The following is a 26,230-nucleotide window of genomic DNA, read 5'->3' as shown; positions in this document are numbered from 1 at the left end:
TTCTGGATAAAGACAGAGTGGGCAACATTTGCAGAAGTGAGGGTGGAGGTTCATTCTCCAAGCTTCTGGGTTGGTCTCCAAACGTCTTGTTACCAGGCGAGGTAACATCTTCAGCAGAGTTTAGGGAATGTCATTGTTGGTGTTCTTCTGCTTATAAGCTCTTAATAACCTCCACCCCAATTCTACACCCGAGCTACAGATATTCGCCACTATTGCAAATTAGCAGGAGTGGTTTGTTTTGCTGATGTTGGATTTTGTTGTTGGTGAGAAGGGATTGTCTTGAAGAAAATCATAGATTCATAGGGCTGGAAGAGACCTTGGGGGAGGTCTTCTGGTTCAACCTCCTGCCCAAGGCAGGAAACCTTATACCAGGGCTGTCAAACTCGTGACCTGTGGACCAGATGCATCCCGTGCTGACCTGCCCCTGCCTGGTTTAGCCCAGGAGGGGAAAGTCCCAATATGTCAATTGATGCTGCCATGACGACGCAGGTTTAACACCCCTGCCTTACAGTCAGGTCCAGAAATAATGATGGCTTGCTTCACTGATAGTGACAGCTCTTTGGATCTCATCTTGAGAGTTGACAGCAACAGATTCCAAATGCAAATAGCACACTTGAAATGAACTCTGGGCCTTTTATCTGCACATTGTAATTGGGGTAATGAGGGAATATCACACACCTGGCCACGGAACAGCTGAGAAGCCAATTGTCCCATTACCTTTGGTCCCTTAACAAGTGGGAGGCACATATGCAAACTCCTGTAAGTCCTACACTTTTCACCTGAGTTGGATGTACATACCCTCAAATTAAAGCTGGCAGTCTGCAGTTAAAGCACATTGTGTTTGTTTCATTCCAACTCCATTGTGGTGGTGTATAGAGCCAAAGATGTTAGAATTGTGTCAATGTCCCAATATTTCTGGACCTGACTGTATACCCATCCTGCACAAATGGTTGTCTGGTCCCTTCTTGAAAACCCACAATTCCAGGAGGCAGCCTGGTTCATTGATTAATTGTTCTCACTGTCAGGAAATATCTCCTTAGCTCCAGGTTGCATCTTCTTCTGAGCAGCACATTATATTTTTATGGTGGGTATTTTAATCTTACCAGACAATGTATCCATCAGTAGATGTTTAAAGCAAGCTTTTTCAAACATGTAAACTTTAAAGTGCATGGACTCTCCCTTTGGGGAGAGGGGGCGGTATAAAAATCTAAATAAAAGTAAAAGTAAAGTAAGTTAAAGTTCTTTAACTGAATCTTAAAGTTTCCAAGTACAAAAAACAGGGCTGATCTAATGGCATTGTCCCAAGAATCTCTGTCACCATAACAACATGTGCTTTATCTCACCACAGCTAAAACGGATGCCAAGAAACCCGGGAAACTTGTCAAAAGCGGGGAGACCAAGGTAGCCCCCAAAGCCAAGAAAATTACAGATGGCAAGAAACCCAGCACCGTAAAAGAGAACAGTGCGGCCGAACCGGCATCCTTGGAAGAGGGGAAAAATCCTCCCAAGACGAAAAAATCTGCCGACTCCTCCAAAACCCTCGACTCCAAGGCCAAAGAGCCTCTGAAGGGCAAAGAGCCTCTGAAGGGCAAAGAGCCCCCGAAGGCCAAAGAGCCCCCGAAGGCCAAAGAGCCCCCGAAGGCCAAAGAGCCCCCGAAGGCCAAAGAGCCCCCGAAGGCCAAAGAGCCTCTGAAGGCCAAAGAGCCCCCGAAGGCCAAAGAGCCTCCGAAGGCCAAAGAGCCCCCGAAAGAGCCTCCCAAGGCCAAAGAGCCTCTGAAGACCAAGAAGGCCATAGAACCCAAGGAGAAAGAAGGGCCGAAGACCAAGAAGGTGGGGGAAGGCAAAGCAAAGGAACCTTTGAAGGCCAAGAAGGCCACGGATGCCAAGGCCAAAGAACCCCTGAAGGCCAAGAAGGTGGTAGAAAACAAGAAACCCGGAGAAGCCAAGGCCAAGAAGGCTGCAGAACCCAAGAAAGCGGGGGAGTCGGACGCCAAAGAACCCCTCAAGGCCAAGAAAGTAGCCGAATCCAAGGAGCCCCCCAAGGAGCAGAAGGCGGGAGAGCCCAGCCAAGCTGGGGAATCTCAGGGCAAGGAAGCCAGCAAAGCAGCGGACGCTCCAGGTATCCTTTCCTCAGCTTTCTTAGGCTGGTCCTTCCAGAGCTGCTCCCTCTGTCCCCCTCGGCAGGGGGCGTTGTGTCCCTAGTCCCCTGCAGGCATGGCCGGGACCACCTACCTTTGGAGTCTCTGTTGGTTGGTGGGGAGGAACAGGGTGGGCAGCAGTGGGTGAAGCAAGGTTGTGAGGTTGCCTGCCTGCCTGCCTGCAACTGACAAACGCAGGGGCCCCTTCCAGGGCAGCTGGCCTGGGGCTCCTCTTGGGTGGAGCTTTGTGCACTGACACCGCCCCTCAGGCACGCTTGTAGCGGGGTGGGGTGGGGGGCGTGCAAGTCCTTTTCCATGGCAGTGGGAACGTCTGTAACTATGGCTTTCTTCATTGGCAACTTGAAGATTTGTAGACTTCCAACTCGGAGTCTTTCCTAGCCAGCAGGTCTGCGAACAGACGTCCACACATCTTAAAAGAGAGCGAAGGGTAGCAACAAACACTGGTCTGTAGAGTTGGGTTTCTCGGCCACTTTTAAGATGGGTGGCCTCCCAACTCCCAGAATTCCAGCTGGGAACTCTGGGTGTGGAAGTTCTCACCCCCTTCGTGGTTGAGAAGTACAGCTCCGGAATGAGCAGACTAGAAGAATTGAGTCCCTGCTTCCCCAAAGGAACCTGCATCCTTAATTGCTTTCTCTCTTCAACTGGTATGAATTGTTTAATTAAAAAAATAATTCTTTAAAAACAATGTTACAGATAAGTCAGAAGCTGTGGAGAGTCCTGAAGCAGTTGAATCTTCCGGCAAGGTAACTTCCTCTTTCTGACCCCCTCCCCAAAACCCAGGAGACCCCCCCGCACATTTCTTCCTTGCAGCCAACCTATTCTCCTTTCCAGATGCACTTGGGTGTGTGTGTGTGTCATGTGATCATATTTTTGGCGCTGGGCAGTTGACCCACATTTATGCAGCAGTCACGTGGCCATGATTGATGACATTTGGGGGGGGGGGCTTTTTTACTTCTGGTTTTGAGCCAGTAAACCCCCACAGAGTACAATACGTCCCCTTAATGATCATGGTATTTGTTAAATTATTTCAAAATTGGTTGCAGTCCCATGGTGACCCACTCAACGACCACAATGACCTGCCACCATAATTCCCGGCTCAACTCAAGTCGTAAGCTGAGGACTACCTGTACCTTAAACTGAACTGAGGCACTCTCATTTCCAGCTGGCTTGTCGTCCCAGCTCTCCCCATCTTTTATCCTAGCTCCGCATGGGAGCCCTCCGTAGGAGATAACTGGGTCCCTTCCCTTCCCCAAAGAAGAGGGGCAGGGATGTCTTTCAGTGGGTAAAATAAGTGGGAAGAAGCAGAAGCCCCACTGGAGAAAACCTGGAATGTCCCAGGAGACCTTCAGCTGGCATAAAATGCACCGTTTGTAACTTAACTCTACAATTGTGCCATTTAAAGTCATATTCGAGCCGTTCATGTACAGGTAGTCCTCGACTTAACAACCACAATTGATCCCAAAATTTCTGTTGCTAAGGGAAAAGTGTGTTGTTAGCTTTGCCCCATTTTATGACCTTTCTTGCCGTAGTTAAGTGAATCACTATAGTGGTGAATTTATTAACCCGGTTGTTAAACAAATCGGCAGACTTTGCTTGTCATAAGGGCCCAAAAGTTGATTCCTTGATCCCCGAGGACACGGCAACTGTCACGAATATGAACCAGTTGCCAAGCGGCTGGATTTTGATCACGTGACCCTGAGGGTGCTGCAATGGTCATAAGTCAGTTCCGTTGTAACTTTGAATGGTCACTAAACCAACTGTTGCAAGTTCCTCATTAAAAACTTTCTAATACTCCGCATTCAATTCTCTTTTTAAACATTCCTTCATTCCAGAAGCGAAAGCGTTTCATAGGATTATTTTTCTGAATTTCTGATTCAGATGTTGAGACTGGATTCCTGGGGCGAGAAAGGCTGGAGGGGGGAGAGGATTTATTCCACCTGCCTCCATGCCAGCTTTTCCCTTTTCCAGGCGAGAGAAACCTCAACAGTCTCCCTGCTGGACCAAAAACTAATTCTCAGATTTATTAGTCTCCCGTCTCGCCGCTTAAGGCAACTCGGAGCAGCTTTGCAGCACCCAGAGAAGATTCCAGAGGGCAGACCACGGGGGGGGGGGGGGGCGGGGGGGGCGTCCTCAGGGCTCCTGAAGGAGGGGAGGAGCTAGGAGAATATTCAGCTTTGCCTGTAAAGATTCAGATTTGTCATTTCTGTCTTTCCAGGATCCAGAAGAGATGTGTGTCGTGATGATTTCCAGTTTCCCCGAGACCGGGCTCAGTCTGGAGGAGATCCGAAACTTAACCAAGCCCTTTGGGAAAGTTAAAGATATTTTAATTGTGTCTTCGCATAAGAAGGTACTGAACAATCTGTACAGGTTGTTAGAAGAGGAAATGCACACACACACACACACACACACGTTCATTCGTTCATTCTTTATTAATTAATGGTTGAAAATGATTAATTTTTCCTCCCAGGGCCAATATTTGGAACAAGGAAGTCCTTTGGTTTCAGGTCACTGATAAAAGTTGTTTTTTTTAAAAGGCATATGTAGAAATAAGTCGCAAATCTGCAGATTCCATGGTGAAATTTTATACCTGCTTCCCAATGTGGGTGGAAAGGAACCAGCTCTGCATTTCTCTGGTCCCTGAGCTGAAGGATCTAAATGAGGTCAGTAAAAAATATTTTTTATGACATTTGTTTGACGGCCATCTTGCCACAAGGGGACTGACTGTTCTTAAATGGTGGTTGAAGAATAAACAAAAAGTGGCTAAGGATTTATTTGTTTATTTATTTGAGCAACCTCAAAGAGGCACAAAGGTCCTAACCAGAAGAGCCTCCCCCCCCCCCCCCCATTCAGTTTTGGAGCCAACCGCAAGTCTGGTTCCCCCACCATAGAGTCTCCTCCTAGCATGGTGTCCTTTTGCTCTACTTGTCCTAACCGAAAGCCTCATCAGTTCTGGAGCCAACCGCTGACAGGGAGCCACAGCAGAGGGATGAAAGAGCCACATGTGGCTCCAGAGCCGTGGGTTGCTGACCCCTGATTTATATCATTAGAATACTAGGTTGGGGAAGGCTTTTTGTTACCAAACTCCCTCGTTGCTTCTAAATCTGTAGTTAGGTTTAGTGAATTGCAACAACTGAAGAGGACAGAATTTTTGGGCGGCTCCTAACTGTCCAGTAAGGCTCCCGGGACAATTGAACATTGTGGTACTCTTGGGGAGGAGTGTATATCCCAGGAAAATGGGAAAGTGAGTAAGAGGGAAAGGTACGGGAAAAGGTATCTAGGAAAATTTATATGACCAACCAACTCACTCAGTGACTTTGGGCGGCTGACAAGAAAACCCAATAGAAGGTCAATTTAAATATATGTATACTCCCCCTCGGCCCTCTGATGGTAACATTTAAATGAGCCCCAGCACCCAGTGACAGCCAGCACTCCGAATTGGACCCAGAGATTGACCAATTAAGGAAATTGCCAGCAGATGATGGGTGATTAAGGGAGACTTTGTAAATTGATAAACACGTCTTCTAATTGCCTAAATTTTCTCGGCCCTTTCTTTTTTAGGAAATCATATTTACTGCGATGATTAAAGATGCAAATCCAAGTGTAAGTAACAAGAATTGTTCCTTAATACGTTGTTGTTTTTCAGTCTGGGCCCTTGGGGTAGAGAAAGGGGTTACAAAAATAGCAAAATTGCGGGGGAACAATGAAATAGTCCATCTTCTGTGAAGAGTGCATGTGTCTGGAAAGTATTGATTAAAAATGCAATTGCCCAAGAATGTTGCATGTTAAGGATACAGGCAGTAGGAAATCTAGCAGGCCAACTTATGGCAGACCGTCTACTGTAGAGCGTCTTCTGTCTTGGTACGACTTCAAAAATATTTTTGTGATGATAGCCAGTAACGTCTTTAATCACGCAAAGAAGAGTTGAGAGAAGCGGCAGATTCCCCTTGAGCCACGTGCTACTAAGGGAGGTGGGAAAAGAGGGTTGGACTGTTGATGACCCTATTTTTTTCTTGTATAAGACACCCCCATCTTTCATGTAGTTTCTTGTAATATGCACACTATAAGCCAGTGATGGCAAACCTTTTTTGCCTGAGCTCCTCACCGGTGTTTAAAGGCTTCAACGCTTCTGTGCAGGCGCATGGTGCATACAGTGCCTGTGTGACGCTCCGTGGAGCAGCTGGAGTGTCGTGCAGGCGGTAAGATGGGTGCGCGTGCTGCGCATGTCCATGAGGACGCCACCGGCCCTGTTCCAACCATGCCGGTTGGAACTGGATTTGCAACCCACCACTGAGCTGCATATAAGATAGAGGTTCATCCGGCATGCGTGGCCGCCTCCTCTCTGCCTCCTGGGTATAAGGCGCCCCTCCATTTTCAAGTAAACATTTGAAAGAAAAAGCAGCGTCTTATACAGGGAAAAATACGGTATATACTGAGGAAGGAGTCTTTGAAAGGGTCAGTTGAGTCGCATTAAGGACCCCCTGCCCATTTCGTGTACTCGCCTTGCCTTTTCCCCAGGTGAACACGGAGACTCTGTACACCCAGTTTGTGCATCTGGGGAACCTGCCGGATGAGGGCTACTCCGAGCTTGAAATCCTTTGCGTCGGCCTTCGCTTTGGACGAGTGGATCATTACATGGTGATAACCAACAAGAACAAGGTGACCCTTCTCTTCCTCAAAGGAGAGCCCAATAGCCGTAGGCTGAGAAAGAATGGCAGGACCCGGGGGGGGGGGGCGGTGTAGTGAAGAGGGGAATCAGCCCAGAATCCCTACGTGGCCATCCCTCCCTCCCTCCCTCCAATTCCATTCAGCCGTATCTGACTCCAAGCAGGGGCTGACCAAGAGTGGAGAAGATTTCCTGGGCGGCCTTTGCGGCTCTTAGCAATAACTGTGCATGGGCGGCTTTTTTGTGCCTGACAATAGCAGAGCTCGCCCTTGCAGAATAGCCTTCATAACTCATCAGAAGTGAGCCCACAATTTCCATTGATGCTAAGCAAGACAAGTTGTTAAGTGGGTTTCCCCCCGCTTTACGACCTTCCTTGCCATGGTTGTTAAGCAAATCACTGCAGTTGTGAAGTTAGTCACACAGTTGTGAAGTGAACCTGGCTACCCCATGGACTTTGCTTTTCGAAAGGGGATCACATGACCCCAGGACCCTATCACCCAGAGGTCTTCAAACTTGGCAACTTCAAGACTTGTGGACTTCAACTCCCAGAATTCCCAAGCCAATTGGCTGGAGAATTCTGGGAATTAAAGTCCACAAGTTTGCGGACCCCTACTATAACTCTCATAAATACAAGCGCCCACATTGTGATCCCATGAGCACAGGGATGCTGCCACCATCATAAGTGTGAAAAGGGGTCATAAGCCACGTTTTTCAGTCTTGTTATGACTTCAAACGGCCATTAAATGAATGGTTGTAAGTTGAGGACTACCGGTATAGACCGTCCCTCGGCTTCAAGGTTGGGAGAGTATTTAAAAACCTTTTTAAAGAGTTGGGAAAACTCTGCCGCTCTTTGAAAGAGCCACCTCAGGCTCAGGCAAAGCTTTCCTCTCGAGGGGCTGATGGGAAGGCAGTCGTCCCCCCTTCAAGGTTCCCTTGGGAGCCTTTGCCGCGTATCCAGGTTGATTTTCCATGTTGATTTTCTGCCCCTTTGAATTTTGAAGGCCATTTTCCAGCTGAACAGTGCCGAGTCTGCAGCGTCCATGTGTCGCTTCTTAAAAAAGTATCCTTACAGTTTGGGAGAAGTGGAGTTGACGGTTGCGCGCTCACCCAGAGTAGAACCTACAGCTGTAAGTGGCCTTTCTTTCTTTAGCCTCTTTGACTTGAATCCGTTTGCAGCCCTGCATACTCAGGATGACGGCTCCGAATGCAGAGAATGCTTGCAATTTTTAAAGTCAGCCTGTTGGTATACAGGTGTTAATTGAGGGGTTTTTTTGTTGTTGTTGTTGTTGTTGCCATGTGAAGGGTGTTTGAGGAATAGCTGGCTGGACATTTGCCATCTGGGCCAGGTGGAATGTAGCTTGCAGAATTTATAACCAGGATTTCTTAACGAATGTCCAATGATTTTCCAGCTTTTTCCATTTAGACAGTCACGTCATTATACTGTTTCTTGCATATCAAAAAAGCTGAACTTTTTTTTAACAGGCTGATGCTGTAAAAAAAGAAGTGAAAAAGCAAGAAGCAGGCCAAGAGAGGTATTTTTTCATTGACATCCAAAGTGTGTGTGTGAGCGTGTGAGTGAGGGGGTGGTAGGTGTGGGATGGGATGGGAGAGATTTCAATTGTGACTGAATAAAACAAAACAGAATTCTATTTCCCCCCCTTTTTGTGCTAAGCCTTGAATTCTGGCTTTTAGAAACCAGCCCCCGGCCCTTCCCTCATTCCTTTGCCTCGTTCTGCACCTGGCATGAAAGAATAAATGGGTTTTTCAATGCATGCATGAAGTTCTCTTCGTCCGTCTTGGTTGTGTTTTGTTCCTGGGACACAGGTGAGCCCTGAGAAGTGACACCACCACCACCACCTGTCGCCGTGGGTATCCGACCCACATTTTTGAATGCCAGTGCTTTTTAAATCCTAGTGCCTCCTGTTCATGCCTTCTGTTAACGTGATTCGTTTTTCTAAGTTGGTTGACTTGGGACCTGGGATAGGTGACTTTATCAAGCCGTTTGAGTGCAGCCCAGGAGGTCACACCCTGGGCTGCCATCCTGTAAATTCTGCAAACAAACTGCTAAATTACATTCAGAGATTAAAACACTACAAAGGAAAGGTAACACAATGTTCAAATAGTCGTATTGGGACTTAATTTATATATTTATAAGAAGTAAGGGGACAAAGGTATTTTAATGCCTAATAAAGGGACATTTTCCTTTCAAAATGTCTTTTGTAACCCCAAACCCATCTCTTCCCTAGTTTACTTTAGATACGTAAATATAATTTGCCTGTCTATATATTGTAGATACACATTTAAAATAAATGTACTTCAGGCAACCAGAACCGTTGAAACGATATCTGTGGTGTTCGCTAACTATACGATGGAGCAGGTTTTGTGTATTTTATTTTACTACAACTAATAAAATACTGTTTTTAGAGTACTTACTTCTACACCTCCAGCCTCTTGAGGAGTTGATGGTCTCTGCATGTTGCCTATGGAGAGCACTGGCATATGGGCACTCTGGTCCCTTCTCCTGTAAATGTCTCGGTATTTCCCATCAGAAAATGCTTGGATTTCTGGGTTAAACAGGGGGCGGCTACACTCCAGGGCGACTCTCCATGAACGGTTCCACGTTTTATTGCCTCTTTTTGCCTGTTCTGTCAAAGGGAGGGAACAGTACGGCTGCTAGGTATTCAAAGCTGTTACTTTCTAAACTTTTTTTTTAGGCATTTCAATTTAAAATGGAAGAACCTCCGTGTTAACTTATAAAGCAGGGGTGTCTAACTTGGCAACTTGAAGACTTGTGGACTTCAACTCCCATAATTCCCCAGCCGGCCTTGCCAAGTTGCCAAGGTTGGACCCCCTGTTGTAAATGAAAATATTGGAAGCTATGGAAACAGAAAGAAAGCTTAATGTTTCTTTTGCCTTGTTCTTATCAATAGTATTTTGGGAAACCCTGGAGAAACATATTTATGGCTTTGTAGTCTATCAGGCATGCTTGATGAAACCTTTCCAGCATTTGCCAGCAATTACAATGGGGGATACAAACGTGATGAGCAAGTCCTCGATGCGGGGACCTGGCATCTGTCCTGACTATTTTTTTTCTGTCCCATCTTTTTTTCCCCTCCCTCCCCTCCTGCCAAAGAAAGCAGAACAAAATGACTGAACAGTAACTGAATTTCGAGCTGAGAACAAGAGCTCCATCATTGGAGGTTTTAAAGAAGAGACTGGACAACCACTTGTCTGAAATGATCTAGGGGGGTTGGACTAGAAGACCTCCAAGGTCCCTTCCAACTCTGTTATTCTGTTAAGTTGGATGCTGCCCTTTGACTTCCAAACAGATTGGTCCTGTTTAATTGCTCTCTGTGGATTGTCCTTTTCATTCAGTTCCTCCGTAGTCCGAAGGGAAGGGGCTACCTTAGTGTCAGAACACGAATGCGGAATAAGCTCTTTAATGCTCCCTGAAATCAAGAGGACTTGTCAAGTTCCTGAAACTTTTATTTTTATTTTCTGGTTTTTCCATATATCTTCAGCACGTTTTCTTATTTATGAATCCTAGTTTTGTTATACTTTGTTTTATCAAATGATTTCAGATTTGCAAGGCATCCAAATCACCCAAGGTTTTTTTCCCCCCTCTTAAAATATCATGCTTCTGCTCCCAAGCAAATTGTCCAATTCCCGTATTCCTTGAAAGCTATTTGAAATATTCTCGGGAGGTTGCCTATGAACAATAATGCTCTTTGATTAAGGAGATTGAATGGACTTTGAACAACGTCATCCTTTTTCCAGAAGAAAAGGAATTCAGTGCTTTTACTTTATTGGGATTTTGCACTCATCTTTGGAAAACTTTAGTTTATAAACCTGCTTTTGCAGGACTGCTATTTATCATTAACTGTTACCTTGCAGTCCGTTCCACCTATATTATGTAAGATGCTTGTTTGGGAAGGGTATTTCTCAGGATTGAACAGTGTGCCTAGAATATCAACGTCATTGAATGGACGATCACAGCTCAAAAGTCCCAGCCAAAGCCTGAACAGATTTTGATTCGGCTTTGGAATCTCATTCAGAACGGAGTCAGTCTGACTTCTCCTCTTTAATCCATCCTTCTGTGGTCAACGTTTTCTTCTTCTTTGCTGGCTGTTGGAAAAGCCAAGCCTCATTTGAAAGAGCAGAGATTGGCAGTTCTGTTAGCGACCAGATCTTGATCTTTTAAAATCGGCCCTGCTTTGCAGGACTCTGCCCTCTTTATCATTTTTTGCGGAAGATTGCGAGATCTTCTCCCATAATGACAAAGGCCTGTGAAGCTTGCAATCAATCAGTTCATGCCTGATTCTTTTACCGATTCTAAGGAGAACTGAAGGTTTTTTGGGTTTATTTTTAATGCACAACTGTCTACTATTTTGTCTGATTTATGTTTCTTGTGCCAGCCCTACAAATGACAATTCCTGCCCATGATCCCGTTTCGGTGTCCTCTCATCATCTATTGTAGTGATATTGAGACTCTAGCCTCTTTCCCTGAATAATCCACACTGTCCTTGGAATCATGAGATAATGGCAGAAGGTTGTCCCAAAGGGAGGGAGTGGGGAATGGAAGATCCCCTTAGAGCTTTCCAGAAGGCATTTACTTGGCTGAAAACGGTTGGGAAACAAACAAACAAAAACAGGCTTTCAATCAGGGCTGTTGAAACTGCTTATATTTTTGAAAAAGTTTCTCTGTAGTATTATCCCCTATATTTGTCTCATAATTCAGGTTTCCTTGGGAGCTTTCTGGCACTTGGAATCCCCTCAAGATTAGCGTTTTACACGTGGATATTTCTGTTCCCCCGTGGAAGTGTCCTGACTCATTTGGGCTCCTTAGGGACAGGCCGCTGATCCTGTGGACAAATTATTAACATTTCTGTTCTCAGTTTAAATAATTCATTCACAATCCGAGCACAAGTTCTCTGTGTATTTTTTTGTCCTTAAGTTCTAATCTTCTCAGCTCTGGGGTCACACGGGGCATCTATGTAGTGAGCTTCAAAGGACCCCTTTAGGGTTGCCTCTCATCATGGTAGGTAACTTAGAAGCGTTTCACCCACGCTTAAACCGAGGTTAGTAGAATGAGTTAGATCTGCCCATCCTAATCCATTAGCGCTTCAGGAGATCCCAGCCGTTGGCATCAAGAGGTAATTGATAACTGTGGCGTTCTCAACATAGCTTGATTTGTTCTGTTTTTTTAAATACATTTAGCCCTGACTTGAAAACAATTCCCGAAGGATCAGGAGTGGTGCACCCATCTGCTGTTCCTCCCACGGAGGCCAAGGAAGACCGCGGGTCTGATCCAGAGGCTATCCCAGACACAGAGACTAAGCGCTTGGATAGCGAGAAGGTGGTAGGGGAAGCGGCTTCCCAGCCCCTGAAGACGGAAGACTTGAAAGAAGACACGGAAGCGTTAAAAAAAGACTTTGGGCTTGGAGCTCCAAGCACAGGACAGGATTTGGAGTCTTCAGACCTGAAACCCGAAGACGCCGGCACTTTGTCCTCCTCCGCTCTGGTAAAGGAAGAAAAAAAGACTGATCATTCTGACCCGGAATTGCTGAGAAAGGCCTCTCTGCCTGACGGAGAGAAGGCAAAGGAGGAATTAGGGAAAGCAGAAGAATTTCACGGTGCCGCAAACGAAGGAACCACCGGAGCCCTCTCGGCCTCAGCCACGGAAGAAGACACAAAGGCAGACTTAGGGCCGGGCTCCACCGAAGCTGCCCTGCAGGAAACGCCAAGTACTGATCCTCTGTCCAGTAACAGGCTGGCTTCTCCAGAAGCAGATCACGCCGAACCCACCACCAGCTTAGCAGAGACACCTGCTCCCAAGGTGAAGGTGAAGGTGAAGGTGAAGGTGGAGGAAGAGCTGGAGGGTGCCTCTAGCGCCTCTCAAGCAAGTGCAGGGGTAGCCGAGCCAGCAGCGGCGGAAATGAAGGAGAAAGTAAAGGGAAAGGCTCAGCTGCTGCAGAGGGTTGAAGTGACCCTGGAGAAACTCCCTAAAGACTGGGCCTCAAGCGCTGAAGAAGTCAAACTGCAAGAGACCCCAGAGGAGAAGGCCAAGGTACAGAACCCCGAGGAAATTGTGACGAAGACACCGCAAGGTAAAGGACCGGGACAAGCGGAAGCCGAGGAATCCTGCAAAGTGAGCGCGCAGGAGGCAGAGACTGTAGCCGACACAGAGGCCACTCCTGCCCCCAAGGCTTTGAACCCACCCAAGACCAGACTTTCGGCTCGAAGGAAAGAGAAAAAGCCGGCCAGCAAGCCAGCTGCCAAGAGCCAAGGGGCGGCTGAGAAGACGCCGTCACCGAAACCAGTGAGTCAGCAAAGGCCGGCAAACGCCCGGTCCAGCATCCCAGATAGCGCCAAGTCTAAACTAAGCATGAGTTCAGTGGTGGTGGTTGCGTTAGGCGGTGGGAAGAGCTCCTCGCAGCAAGACAAGGACCCCCCGGCGGAGACCAAGGGGAGTCCAAAGCAGAGCCGAGAGCAAGACAGTAGATCCTCCAACCTCAAGCGGGATACCGGCGGCAATAAGGTGAGGAGGGGATTAAAGCGCTGGCTGGTCCCTAACCTTGACGCTTCTTCCAGTTCTTGAACGAGTCCCTGTCCCCTCCCTGTACGCGATTACTGCACTCGGCGCTACCAAACCGGTTGGCGCCATGCAGCGTCGGTTGGGAGGTGCATTCGGAAGCGGCTTAAACCTGGAGGAGTTTGGCGGAAGGGAGAAAAGAGCCGGCTCTTCACGATGCAGATTTCTGAACGGACACGTGGTGTTCGTTCCTTCCTTCCATTGGCGGTTCCTGAGATTCTCCCGTTGCGAGCTGCGGCTTCTCGTGCAGCATCCTGGCTGCTTTGCGTAGACTCCGTCCTGAAGTCAGATAAGTTACCCATAAAAACCACTGGTGCGCTGAATGCTCAGGTCTTAAGAACGCTTGGCATGGTCTCAACTTGTAGTGTGTAAAGAATGCCACCTCTTGGATGATAAATTGTGCTCACGAGGCCGCTGTCCTCATTGCTCACCATCTTCTCACTTCTCCTCCCCAGGTGTCTGCTGAGAGAAATACCAGAAGCTCTAAAAACAATCCTAAACCCAAAGAGGTGAGCGAGTCAATGAAGACTGTCCTTGTAACCCAGGGGAATGGTTTGTGGGAAGGACTTTAGGCGGGGGTGGGGGGTCAAACTTGATTTAATTGAGGATCGCATCAGGGTGGTATTGACTTTGGGAGGACTTACTTTGGGTCACTCATGTCGGGTATGGGCACAAATGAGAGAGGGGGAGGAAGAGAGAGGAGAGGGAGACATAGATACATAGATTGAATGGACAGATGGATAGACACAGAAATAGACTCCAAAAAGACAAGCCAGCTGCTTATCTGCTTCTTTGAACCCATAAAAGATCTCCTTCGTTCTAGATCACCCTCTAAAGCAAGGATGGGCAGCTCTGGCAACTTTACATCCTGTGGAATTATGGGAGTTGAAATCCACAGGGTGTACAATCATTCCGAAGCATCCTCTGACTCTTGTGTTGCCTGCATGCTTCCTTTGTTCTTTTTTGTCTTCTGATATCTGCCACAATGACATGTGTCTCTACGTCGTTTACAAATCAAATGATGTAATACCGTGGGTTTGGGTTTTTTCCTCCCTTTGTCTTTCTGTAGGAAGAGGAGCTTTTTCCATTTAATTTGGACGAGTTTGTGACCATGGATGAAGTTGTCGATGAAGCTGAGCCCCCTCAGCCTAGGAAGAACCCCATAAGGGGCAAAAGGAAGGACCCCCCAAAGAAAAACCTTCCCTGCGAACCAGGCTCCAAGAGGAAGAAAGGCAAGGGGTTGGTCGCGGCCGAGAGCGAGGTCTCCTTCGTGACTTTGGATGAAATCGGAGAAGACGAAGGCGGGATGGGCCAAGCGGACCTTCTGAGCTTGGAAGCCATGACTGATGATGCCCAGGGACTGGTCACGGTTGACGAAGTGAACGAAGAGGAGGAGCTGATCGATGAAGATATTAAAGATCCCCAGTCCCTGGTCACTTTGGACGAGATCTCCGAGCAAGAGGATGTCGCTCTCCTGGAGGGGGCCAAGGGAGCTTTTGCTTCAGGGGAGAGCGAGCCAGATCTCAAAACAGAGCCTTTAGTGACAGTGGATGAGATCGGAGAGGTGGAAGAGCTTCCCTTGAACCAGCTTTCCCACTTGAAGGATGAGGAGGTGCTCAAATGCTCCAAGGAAGACGAGAAAGGAGGGGTTGAAGACGCCGGAGATTTTCTCTCTTCCCAGATCCCGGACGATCCCAGCATTTTGGTTACGGTGGACGAGATTCACGAAGACAGCGACGACCAGCCCTTGATGACTATAGACGAAGTGACTGAAGAGGATGAAGATTTCTTGGAAGACTTCAACCGCCTGAAAGAAGAGTTTAGCTTTGTTACCGTCGACGAGGTGGGCAGCGAAGAGGAGGAGGAAGAAAAACCCGGCACGTCTGCCAGCAGAAATTTGGAAGGAGCGGCCAAAACGGCACCGGAGAAAAGAGCCGACGAGAATATCCAGTCTTCTGCGGAATCAGAAAACTTTAAAATTCCAGTCAACCCCCCGCTAGAACGGATGAAAAGCGTCCAGGGTAAACCTCCGGAGGGTGAAGCATCTGCAGCCCAGCTGGGGGGTCCTGAAAATGAGAAGCCCGTGGAAGAGGAGGCAGAGCTATCTAGGGAAAAGATTGAGCTAGAGTGTAAAGAAAAGGAGGAAGGAAAAGACCTGGAGCAAACAGACACACTCACTGAATCTGACTCAGGTTGCAAGCAGCTGCGGACAGGTAGGAAGCGGATCGGCCTCGAGGTGGAGAGGCCCTCCAAGAAGCAGCGAAAACTCGTTGAGGAGCAGACCGGAAGCCTAAAAGTGGCCCTTCTCTCTGCAGAGCCGGTTGAGAACCAGAAGGAGCAGCCTTGCAGCAAGGGAAGCGACTCCCAAGAGGAGCAGCAGTTGCTCGGTAAGGGTGCCTTTACGTGGTGTCATGGTTCTGAGGTATATGCTGTAATTAAATCATGAGCCTGGAGCCAAGCTTCAAAAGAAATTCAATTATTTATTAAGAGCAACAGGTGGGCCCGCACCCAAGTGAAGCCAGCTCTGACCCCATGTAATTTACGGCCCAATTATGACCCTCTTCCACCACCCCCCCCTCTCCCCGAGGTGTGTCATAAATCACATTCTCCAAGGGAGCACTTTTGGGGCTGTAGAGATCACACCCCTCCGGCTGTTGTAGGTAACTTAGGATACAGCCTTGAGAAAAGTATGCGTGGAATGTGTTTGAGCTGCTCCATCAGTTTCCCCCCCCCCCCTTCTTGCCTATGGCAACTCGAGAGCAGGCCAGGGATGCTTTGCGAGTTGACACGTAGCGGGTGTCAACCCTGGGGTGTGTGTGCAATATGCTGACTCTGTAAACCGCTTAGAGAGAGCAGTAGAAGCACTGTGAAGCGGTATATAAATCTCAGGGCTATTGCTACTGTAAAGAAACACTGCGCCCCCCTTTTTTGGGGGGTGGCTGTCTGATTGGTGTGAGCCTGACTGGGGTTGGTTAATGGATCAGATAGAAGATGACAACTCCCTGCCTCCCCCCATTTGTATACAGGTAGTTCTTACAACAGTTCGTTTAGTGACTGTTCGTAGTTACAACGGCACTGGAAAAAGTGACCTATGGTTGTTCTTCACACTTACGACCGCTGCAGCATCTCCCCACGGTCACGTGATGAAAATTCAGACTTTCTTGGTGACTGACTCGTATTTATGGTGGTTGTCCCAGGTCACGTGATCCCCTTTTGTGACCAAGCCAAGTCAACCGGGAAGTCAGGACAAGCCCATGTTACTAACTTCACAAGTGTAGTGATTCACTTAACAACTATGACAAGAAAGGTTGTAAAAGGGGCCAAAGCTCAACAAACGTCTCACTTAGCGTCAGACATTTTGGGCTCAATTGTAGTCCTAAGCCGAGGACTACCTGTAATACCTCAGAAGGCTCCGAAGCGTCCTCTTTATTTGCACACGATTGAAAACTGAAAAAAGGAAAATAAACAAAGTGTCATGTCCCGGACCTCAGCCAAATCCATTCTCGATTGCCATATTTTTCTGAGTATAAGACGCACCCCTCCCCCAAATGAGGGTGAAAATTTGGGTGTGTCTTATACACCAAATGTAGCCCCCCCCCCTTTGCCTCTGCCTCCCAGCAATTTACCTCCTTGTAGCAAAGGGAGAAAATGGGGGTTGCGGAGGCGGCAATAGCCTGTAGCAATCCCTGCAGCCATTGAAAGTGAAACTTGCTGTTTCCTCCAGGAGGCAAATTGCTGGGAGGCAGAAGCAGATTTTTTTTTTCTTGTGCTAATCAGGCTGTTTGCTATTTGCTGCAAGGAGGTAAGTCAATAACTATAAATGCCTATAGAATGTTCAAATGATTAGACTTATTTTTTAAAGACTGCTTTATTCTTGTTCTAGACAGCTTAACAAAATGAAGAAGCTTTTTAAAATAAATGATCTGAAGAGGCCCAGTGCTATTGTATCTCCTTTTAAATAGCAGAGAATAATAGATACTTCCAGAAAGCCACATCCATTTTAACAGCATCTGTACGAGTATAGTCTGAAATGTAACACCACAAACAGTGTGTATCTTCTGTACTGTTTGCTGTTTTTTGCAAGGAGGAAGATTTATGGGAGGCAGAAGCAGATTCCCCCCCCCCTCTTGTTTTCCTCCCCAAAAGCTAGGGGGTCTTATACTTTGGAGCGTCTTATACTCTGGAAAATATGGTAGCCTTGGTTCAGCACAAAGAAAGGTTTTGGCCATTCCAGATTTTAAATGCAGGGAAGTCCTGGAGGCTGTGAGGGAGTGGATGAGGGGCAGCAGCCTTTGGCCGAACCCTGGCCGGAAGAAAGGGCTTTGGGTGCAGGGAGCTTCACGACCGGGGACTTTAAACTCCTTTCTTCTGGGTGGGGGGTGGCTCTGCCCCATAGAGACCCAGCCTTTGCCTTGGGGTTCCTCCTGGACTCCTCCTGCACCAAGGCCCCACAGTTCAGCCCCGAGCTACAGATCTTCTCTTCCAACGTGATTTTATATGGTTTTTGGATTGGGAGCCACGCAGAGTTGGTTGAAAGACGGGCGGCATCTTAAGCGCTTCAAATAAAAACACCCCAATCTATTGAGATTTCTATCCTGACAGGCGACGGGGTGAGGCCTGCAGAGGATGCTGTGGCTGAAGCAACCGAAACGGAGGTGGAAGGAAGCCCAGCGGCCACTTCTGAGGAGGAGAGGAAGGGAGAAGCTGTAGCGATACCATCCCCGAGCCCAGGGATTTCCACAGAGGGCATGGCAGCTGGAGAACCACAGGCGGCATCCAAACTAGCTGCCCAGAATCCTGAGCTGAGCTCTGATGTGGCCTTGGGAAAGGGCAGTGAGACCGCTCCTTCACGGCCCTGCGAAAAGCCTTGCAGAGGTAGGAACCAGAGAGAGAGAGAGAGAGAGAGAGGAGCACCTTGGCACATGCTTGGCCCCATTCTTGCCTCTGCCCTCACAGCTGCAGCCGTTGCTCTCGCCAAGCAGGGCAGCATCTCTTGCAATCATCTACCTGGGGATGCCCTTGAAAAGTCTCCGGAAGCTCCTGTTGCTTCAGGACGCAGCAGCCCGCATGGTTTTGTGCAGGCCCAAGGGTGCCTGTGTTGCCTCTCCTGCGGGAGCTGCATTGGCTGCCAATTTGCCCCCAGGTGCAGTTCAAGGGGCTGGTTGTCGCCTTCATGGCCCGGGAACAGGTTATTTGAAAGGCCCCTCTTTTCCCAGTGGCATCCATCCACCTGACCCACCAGAGAGAGGGGAGGCAGGGGACGTTACTGGCCCCGTCTCTCTTATGAGGTCCATTTGCTGGGACCCAGAAGAAGGGCCTTCTCTGTGGTGGCCCCCTCCCTGTGGAACATCATCCTCGCAGAGATTAGACTGGCCCCCACTTGGACCCCCTTTCACAAGGTCTTGAAAACCCGGTCCTGCCAATGGGCTTGGGCAACCCCGGGTGGGAGGGAGCCCATCAAGTGGCTCGCTTGACGGATGGCTGTCGGCTTTTCTCTTCTTTTGACTTGCCTGTCACACCGATGGCCTTGGTGGTTCCTTGGGCTGGTTGTTTTTGTTTACTGCTAGCTTACTACTTGTCTGAGTTGATTGTTCCTTGACTGGGATATGGGGGCTTATTGTTTTTGTCATGATTGCATATGGGGCTTTTATTTTTTGTGAAGCCATCCAGAGTGAGTGGGCAGCCATATACATTTCCTAGATAAATCAATAAATCTGAACCTTGGAGAAGCAAGTAAGAGGTAGCGCCAAGCATGGGAAATCAGGAGCCAAGGTGGTTTATTTATTACATGATAACACTCTATAAGAACCAGGGTCAGGGGAATTCAAGGTGGGCTGGGCATGGATCTCTTGTGGGCACAAAGGGACTCCAGACTGATGATGTGCTTGACCCCTCCCTCGGGCTCAGCCTGGTCATCTCCTGCGGGCAGGCGGGCGGGCGGGCGGGTGGGCAGCCAGTAGCCATGTATGGAAAGAGCGTGGCACAATGGCAGCATGGGGTCAGTTACCATCTTTGCTATTGTAGATCGGATGGAATCCAAATGTGAAGAAGAACCAGAAAGTAAGCAGAGAAAAATAGATTCCTCAGAGAAACCGAAGGCTCCGAGCCAGCTGAAAGGTAGGCCTTTGGGGCAGCAGTCTCTGAAAGGAAACCCTTATGATGGCCTTCAGGGTTCAGCGGAGGTCACTTGCCGAGAATGGCAGCTTGTTTGTCTTTGCTGTACTTTGAACTCGGTACGGATGCCTGAGCAGTTAAGAGCTGGGTCTCCTGTGCGCCGCTTGGAGAATCCAAGCATGCGTTTACCTTTGTCCATTTGCCTTGAGATTGAGTTAGGAAAAAGTCTGGGTTTTCTGCATGTTTCTCCCTCCCTCCAAAGACCCTAGGCAGTTAGGGTGCTCTGAGGCCAGGAAGCGGAAATGGAAGGGGAATGGCGCTTTGCGTATCCCTGTCTGGCGTTTCTGGGTTTAGGAAATAATGGAAGTGATCATTGAAAAGGGGAAAAATTAGGGGGGGGGGATTAAAGATAAGCATCAAGACGCTTCTTGCTCTGTTTAGATAGCACTGTGGTGAGATGGGCAACAGACGAACTAGAGATAGATAGATGAGAGAGGGAGGAAGAATATGATAGAAGATGAATAGATAGAGGGATAGATGGATAGAGGATGGATGGATGGATGGATAGAGGAGAGGGGGGAGAATATGATGGAGGATAGATGGATAGAGGATGGATGGATGGATGGATAGAGGAGGGGGAGAATATGATGGAGGATAGATGGATAGAGGATGGATGGATGGATGGATAGAGGAGAGGGGGGAGAATATGATGGAGGATAGATGGATAGAGGATGGATGGATGGATGGATGGATAGAGGAGAGAGGGGAGAATATGATAGAGGATAGATGGATAGATAGGAGAGAGAGATGGATATATGAATGGATAGAGAGAGGATAGATATAGAAAACAGATAGATAGACAGACACAGACAGATGGAGGGGGGGAAGATATGATAGATGAATAGATAAGAGGATGGATATGATAGAGGATAGATGGATGGATAGAGAGAGAGAGGAGGGAGGGAGGGAGGGAGATGGAAGGATGAACTGAACTAGTCCTTAATGTTAATACAGAATTTCTTTGTTTTGGGGTCTTCCTTCCTTCTAGATTTAGACTTCCTTGTCCCCAAAGCCGGCTTCTTTTGTCAGATCTGCTCCTGCTTCTGTGTGGACGAAGCCTCCATGAAGAGCCACTGCCAGTCTCCGCTCCACCAGCAGAACATGGAGGTACCACTTTTCCACCCGGGCAAGGAGCCCCAAGGGTGAAGCAGGGAGCAGGGTGCAAATCCCGCCCTTTCTGCAGTAGCCCCGGAGAGGAATCCCGCTGGATTCTTGGGCAAAACCCAGTGGGTTCCATTCCAAGGATCCCCACACAAGAGATTCTCCCGGGATCTCTGTGGTAGGAAAGGAGATCAAGGAGAAAGCCGGGAGGCTCTAGTCCTCGACTTACAACCACCATTGAGCCCAACGTTTATGTGGCTAAGTGAGAACTTTGTTGTGTGAATTTTGCCCCATTTTACAACTTCTCTTGCCACGGATGTTAAGTGAATCACTGAAGCGGTTCAGTTAGTAACTTGGGATGTTAAGTGAATCGGGCTTCCCCCATTGACTTTGCTTGTCAGAAGGTCCCAAAATGACCCCGAGACCCTGTGACCGTCATAAGTATGAACCAGCTGTCAAGCGTCCAGTATAAATCACGTGACCTGGGGATGCTGCAAAGAAGGGCTGCAACTGGTAAATGGCCATAAAGTCACCTTTTTCACGGCTGTTTCTCAGGGCTGTTGTAACTGAACGGTCACTAAATGAACTCTCGTCAGTCAAGGACTACCTGCGTTTCCCCATCCATGTATCCGATCAGAAGTTTCCTCCTCCTCCTCTTCCTTGCCACCATCTCTAAACTGGTGAAGGGCATCCTGCTTCATAAGTCATTCCCCAGATCCAGACTAATCGGGGAACCGATGGACCAATGGCGGGATGGGGTGGGGAGCTGCAGAGGGTGCGCAGAGACCCCAAATCACCCCACACACAGAATATTTGCAGCTCAGAGTTTAAGAGCGGAGTCCAAGCTGGGCTTCAATACCCCAGCTAGGTAACTTCAGTGCTAATGACCCCGTTTGGGTCAGGGGTTCAAGTAAGTGTGAATCGATGTGGGAGAGGCGAAGGGCCTGCCTCCTCAGCATCTGTGGGTGAACTCTAACTGTCAGCACTTGTTAGAGAAAAAAGCTTTTGATGCCCTAGGGATCAGCATGGCTGGCTGTGGACTTCTGGGAGTTGGAGTCCACAAGTCTTCAAGTGGCCAAGGTTGGAGACCCCTGCCCTCGTGGATTGGGCAGTGGGCAGGATGACTCTGTGGTAGTTTTGAAAAAGCAGGCTCCGTTCAAGGAATCCTTGGGGAAGGAAGGGCCTGAGAATAAGGCCACCATTAACGTAGAGCCCTGAACAAAAAGAGCCCAGCACCTCTCCCCTGCAATCATCAGCCAGACCAGCATAAGTGAACTCCTAAGGTTAACATCAGACCAACAATCAAGTAAACAATACCCCAATCAGGAAACTGGCAAAGAGGCCAACAGCCCAACCAAAGAGTCTCTTACGACGGCCCCCACCAACACTGACAGGCAAGCCGGTAGAATATAAACGGACTGCAAACCACACTCCTAGCTGTCAGGTTTCCTAAAAATGCCCTAATTGATTCATGAGTATCGAGCTAAGTTTCAATATAAAACTAGTCATTTATTAGGAGCGCCATTATGCGAGGCCTTTTTGCAGTCAGATCTGAGCTTTGAGTCATAGCTGAATTTTACCCCTGTTCCTTCCCTCCCCTCTGTGTCATAAATCACATTCCCCAATGAGGTGCATCCCTCCCAAGCCTGCTGTAGTAATCTGAGATCCGACTCTAGCCGAACGTATGCGTGGAATGCGCTCTTCCCCCCCTTCCCTCACCATGACAACTTTAGCAGTTGACACTAGCACTGATGATGTTACCTAGTTTGGGTCATGAAACGTCTGCAAGGAAACCACCAAGCTCAGAGAGCACCAAGGACCCCACACTGCTCCTCCTCCTCCCTGCAAACCCTGCCCCTTTCTGGCACTGATGATATTCCTCAGTTGGGTCATGAAACGTCTGCAAGGAAACCACTAAGCTCAGAGAGCACTCAAGACCCCTCATGTCAATCTTGAGCTGCAAGTACTCTCCTTTCTTAGATCCCTGAAGTTTTGTGTACAGGCCTGGGTGTCACACTTGGAAAATGCAGATAAGATGATGGAAAGAAAACAACCTTCTCAAAGACGGGGCAACTGAATAACATTTGGGGAAAAATAAACGCTTAACCCTCTTATAGTTTGTCCTAAAGCAAAAGTTTTCCCATCTTTTTCAGAAATTCATGATCAAGAGCCCAGCAGAGGAGAAAGAAAAAGAAGATGTGGGAAAAGAGAGTTTGACGTAATAGGAAGACGGGAAGTGCCTCTGCAGAATTTCATTTAGGGTCCAGTTGCTTCTTTGTGTTCTGCTCCTGGTTTTGTTTTGTTTTTACTTGGTTCCTTTTGAAGATTTCCATGCCGTATTCACTTCGGTTCCTTCGAGAAGCAGGCTATTAAAATTGTGTAGTGATTTTTATTTCCTTCCACAATAACGTTGGAAGTGCTCAAATAAATTCTTACCGTAGAGCCAAGAGGTTGGGTTTTTACTTTTGATTCTGAGTGGTAGAAATGGGCACCCTCGTGCCGTTTGCAGAGTCAAGTTCTTTGGACGTCAGTTGTGCACCCCAAGTTTCCACCGCAGACAAATTGATGGGGGTCTCCCGCTCAGCACTTTCATTAGCCCCTGTTGTCTGGCATGTGGTTATCCTAGCCAGCAGAATTCCAGGATAAATTGCTTCCCCTTCCCCAGATGTCAATGTATCCTTCATATGTCCTTTATTTATTGATTAGTCCTGGGGCCATATCAAAGTTGGAATAAAATATAATAATTTGAGATGTAAACGTCCAAATGGGAGCCTGAAGTCTATTGGCCCATTGCAGGCGTTTAGAATAACCTAGAATAGGAGGGTCGGGGCAGGAGACTCCACCATTTCAGCCAAAGGGGCTTTTTCTAGTGGCAACTGCACTTTCCTGTTGTTTTTTTCTTTGGAAGGCATTTTGCTTCTCATCCAAGAAGCTTCTTCAGCTCTGACAGGATGGTGGGGTACTGACCTCCAGTGATGAAGCACCCACAACTTCTAGGAGCAAGCAGAACCCTTGGGGAAATCTTACTTCCTGGGCTCTACAAAGAATTCAGTAGAAACCCTTGAAAGGATCCATTTCCACTTGTGTTACGTTGTTAATGCAATCGGCCCATTGTATAAACCAGGCGCCTCCAACCTCGGCCACTTTAAGACTTGTGGACTTCAAATCCTAGAATTGACTTCTGGGAGTTGAAGTCCACAAGGTTGGACACACACACACACACACACACACACACTGCTCTAGAGGCCGGAATGGACCCCGATTGGCTCGGTTCAGAGCAGTGATTTTCAAACTTGGCAACTTTCACACTGGTGGACCCCACCTCTCAAATTCTTCAGCCAGCACTTAAATTTGCCAAGTTTGAAAAGGCTCTTTTAGAGCAGGGGGTCTCCAAATTTCCCCCCTTTGAAGACCTGTGGACTTCTACTCCCATGGCTGGCTGAGGAATTCTCAAAGTGGGGAAATTTGGAGATTTCCTGATCTACAATGTCCTAGGCCATGATGGATGGGGTGTCCTTAGTTTAACCCTCTTCGTGGCTGTTTGGGGCTAAGTCTGCATTCCAGGTAGTCCTCGAATTGCGGCCACAATTCAGCCCAAAACGTATGTTGCTGTTATTCCTGTGGGTCTGCCCATTGCATGAGAAACCAGGTGGAGGTTATAAGTAGCCTGGGGGGGGGGGGGGGGAACGACGACACACTCAGTGACTCAGTGAAAGGATTCATTTATCATTAATCATAATTTTTGTTTGCTGTCCTGCTAGGGAAACTCCAATAGTACTACCTTAAAAGTACAGGCAGTCCTCAACTTACAGCCACAATTCGGCCCAAAATGTATGCTGCTTAGTTGTTAAGTGAGTTTTCCCCCCTTTTACGGCCTTTCTTGCCATGGTTGTTAAGCGAGTCACTGCACATGTTAAGGTAGTCACATGGTTGTTAAGTGAATCTGGCTTCCCCCATTGACTGTCAGGAGGTCGCAAAAGGGGATCACGTAACTCCGGGACGCTGGAACTGTCATAAACGTGAGTCAGTGGTCAAGCATCCGAATGTAAATCACATGACCATAGGGATCTGCAAGCGTCATAAGTGTGAGAAACTGCCATAAGTCACTCTTTTTAAGTGCCATTGTAACTTCAAACGGTCACTAAATGAGCTGTTGTAAGTCGAGGACCACCTGTAATCCTCTTCAAGGGGGCTTCCCTGGAAGACAAGGTGGGGACCATCAGGGGCTGGGGAGGGAGTCCTTGCTGACCCAACACTGGCCAGTTCAGTAGAAGCTCACCTGTCCCACAGGTGGAGACGTTTAGCCGTTGATGGCTTCCCCCTTGGTTTCCTTTGGAGATCTTTCCTCCAGGTAGATTCCCCTGTTCTACCTGGTCTAGCAAGAGAAGAAGTTTTGGAGGCCCACCTGGGAGGAGGTCAGAAGGTCAGCATCCAGCGACTGGGCCCCTCACTACAGCAGTCTGAGGTCAGGGTGGCCACCCGGCCTTTGCCCCTTCAGCAGCCCCTGCACAGGCCGTCTTCTCCAAGTGGCCGCCTCTGCCGGGTCTAGGCAGGAAGAGAATGGTCCAGCCACCCTCTCCCCAAACGCCTGCCTTGTAGGTCATCTAGTCCAACCCCTGCCCAAGGAGGAGACCCTGCACCATTCCTGACAGGTGGCAGCCCCGTCTCTTCTTGAAAGCCTCCAGGGATGAAGCTCCCACAACCTCTGAAGGCAACTGGTGGATTGTCCTCACTGTCGGGAAATCCCTCCTAATTGCCAGGTTGACTCCCCCCTGGTCAGGGGTGGTTTTCTTGGGGAACAGCTTTGTCCCCAGGTTCCATGTACCCCCACTGTTGTCCCTTTAGGACAAGGGGGGGGAAGACGGAGCTCCATAAGGCATGCTGCAGGTGGGAGCTGCACATTCTTTTTATTCAGAGCATGGCAGGGGCTTTATACGGAGTGGTTTGGTTGTGACTTTGTGGTGGGTTGAGGTTTTATTCTTTGCCGAATGGCTGAACATCTGTACACCTGTGTGTAAATCAGGGGACACAACTGACTTCAATCTGGCTGAATCCAGGTAAGCTCTCTCGGTGTGTGAAGCCCTGAACGTTCCCAAATGCTCCCTTGCTCTCCCTTCTCTGGCAGTTACAAGTCCAGCAAGAAGAAGGCAAACACCGCAAGTTGGCTTTCCCTCTGCAACCGGCTCATCGTTGGGCTGGGCCCCAATGTAGGCCTGCCTGTGTTTGACTTTGTCCATGGATGGAAGTGTGGAAATCGGAGGAGGAGAGAATCAGCCTGGAACTAAGAGGGAATTTCCTGACAGTGAGAACAATTAACCAATGGAACTGCCTGCCTCCATCACTGGAGGAGTTTTAAGAAGGGACTGGACAACCATTTGTCCTGCTTGGGTAGGAGGGGGTTGGACTAGAAGACCTCCAAGGTCCCTTCCAATTCTGTTATTCTATTCACTGCCTGGTGTTTGGGCTGGCTCTGACTCCCTGGTGGAATTCCATTAATTTTACTACCGGTTCTGTGGGCGGCGCTTGGTGGGCCTGGCGGGG

The 26,230-nt window shown here is 48.4% G+C and overlaps 1 protein-coding gene across 3 annotated transcripts in view; it reads left to right on the top strand.

Annotated features, from left to right (window-relative positions):
• ZNF638 (zinc finger protein 638) overlaps positions 1-23,131 on the top strand; it is a 43,378-nt gene extending 20,247 nt beyond the window's left edge. For 2 of the 3 annotated variants that reach the window (XM_081959993.1, XM_081959994.1), the window contains exons 11-25: positions 1,349-2,119; positions 2,853-2,902; positions 4,375-4,506; positions 4,694-4,819; positions 5,718-5,759; positions 6,675-6,815; positions 7,824-7,949; positions 8,305-8,354; positions 12,040-13,360; positions 13,870-13,923; positions 14,484-15,801; positions 18,017-18,289; positions 19,439-19,531; positions 20,577-20,695; positions 22,843-23,131. In XM_081959993.1, coding sequence (XP_081816119.1) covers positions 1,349-2,119; positions 2,853-2,902; positions 4,375-4,506; positions 4,694-4,819; positions 5,718-5,759; positions 6,675-6,815; positions 7,824-7,949; positions 8,305-8,354; positions 12,040-13,360; positions 13,870-13,923; positions 14,484-15,801; positions 18,017-18,289; positions 19,439-19,531; positions 20,577-20,695; positions 22,843-22,911 — 4,685 coding nt within the window. In that variant the 3' untranslated portion in view covers positions 22,912-23,131. The remainder of the gene's footprint in view (positions 1-1,348; positions 2,120-2,852; positions 2,903-4,374; positions 4,507-4,693; positions 4,820-5,717; positions 5,760-6,674; positions 6,816-7,823; positions 7,950-8,304; positions 8,355-12,039; positions 13,361-13,869; positions 13,924-14,483; positions 15,802-18,016; positions 18,290-19,438; positions 19,532-20,576; positions 20,696-22,842) is intronic. The other variant, XM_081959995.1, reaches the window with a different exon arrangement.
• Positions 23,132-26,230: the final 3,099 nt, after the last annotated feature.

Source organism: Natrix helvetica (genome assembly GCF_964273705.1).
Source record: "Natrix helvetica genome assembly, chromosome: 7".
In the NCBI taxonomy this organism is placed as follows: domain Eukaryota; kingdom Metazoa; phylum Chordata; class Lepidosauria; order Squamata; family Natricidae; genus Natrix; species Natrix helvetica.
The sequence above is the reverse complement of the archived record's forward strand: the minus strand, read 5'-3'. Positions and strand labels throughout refer to the sequence as shown.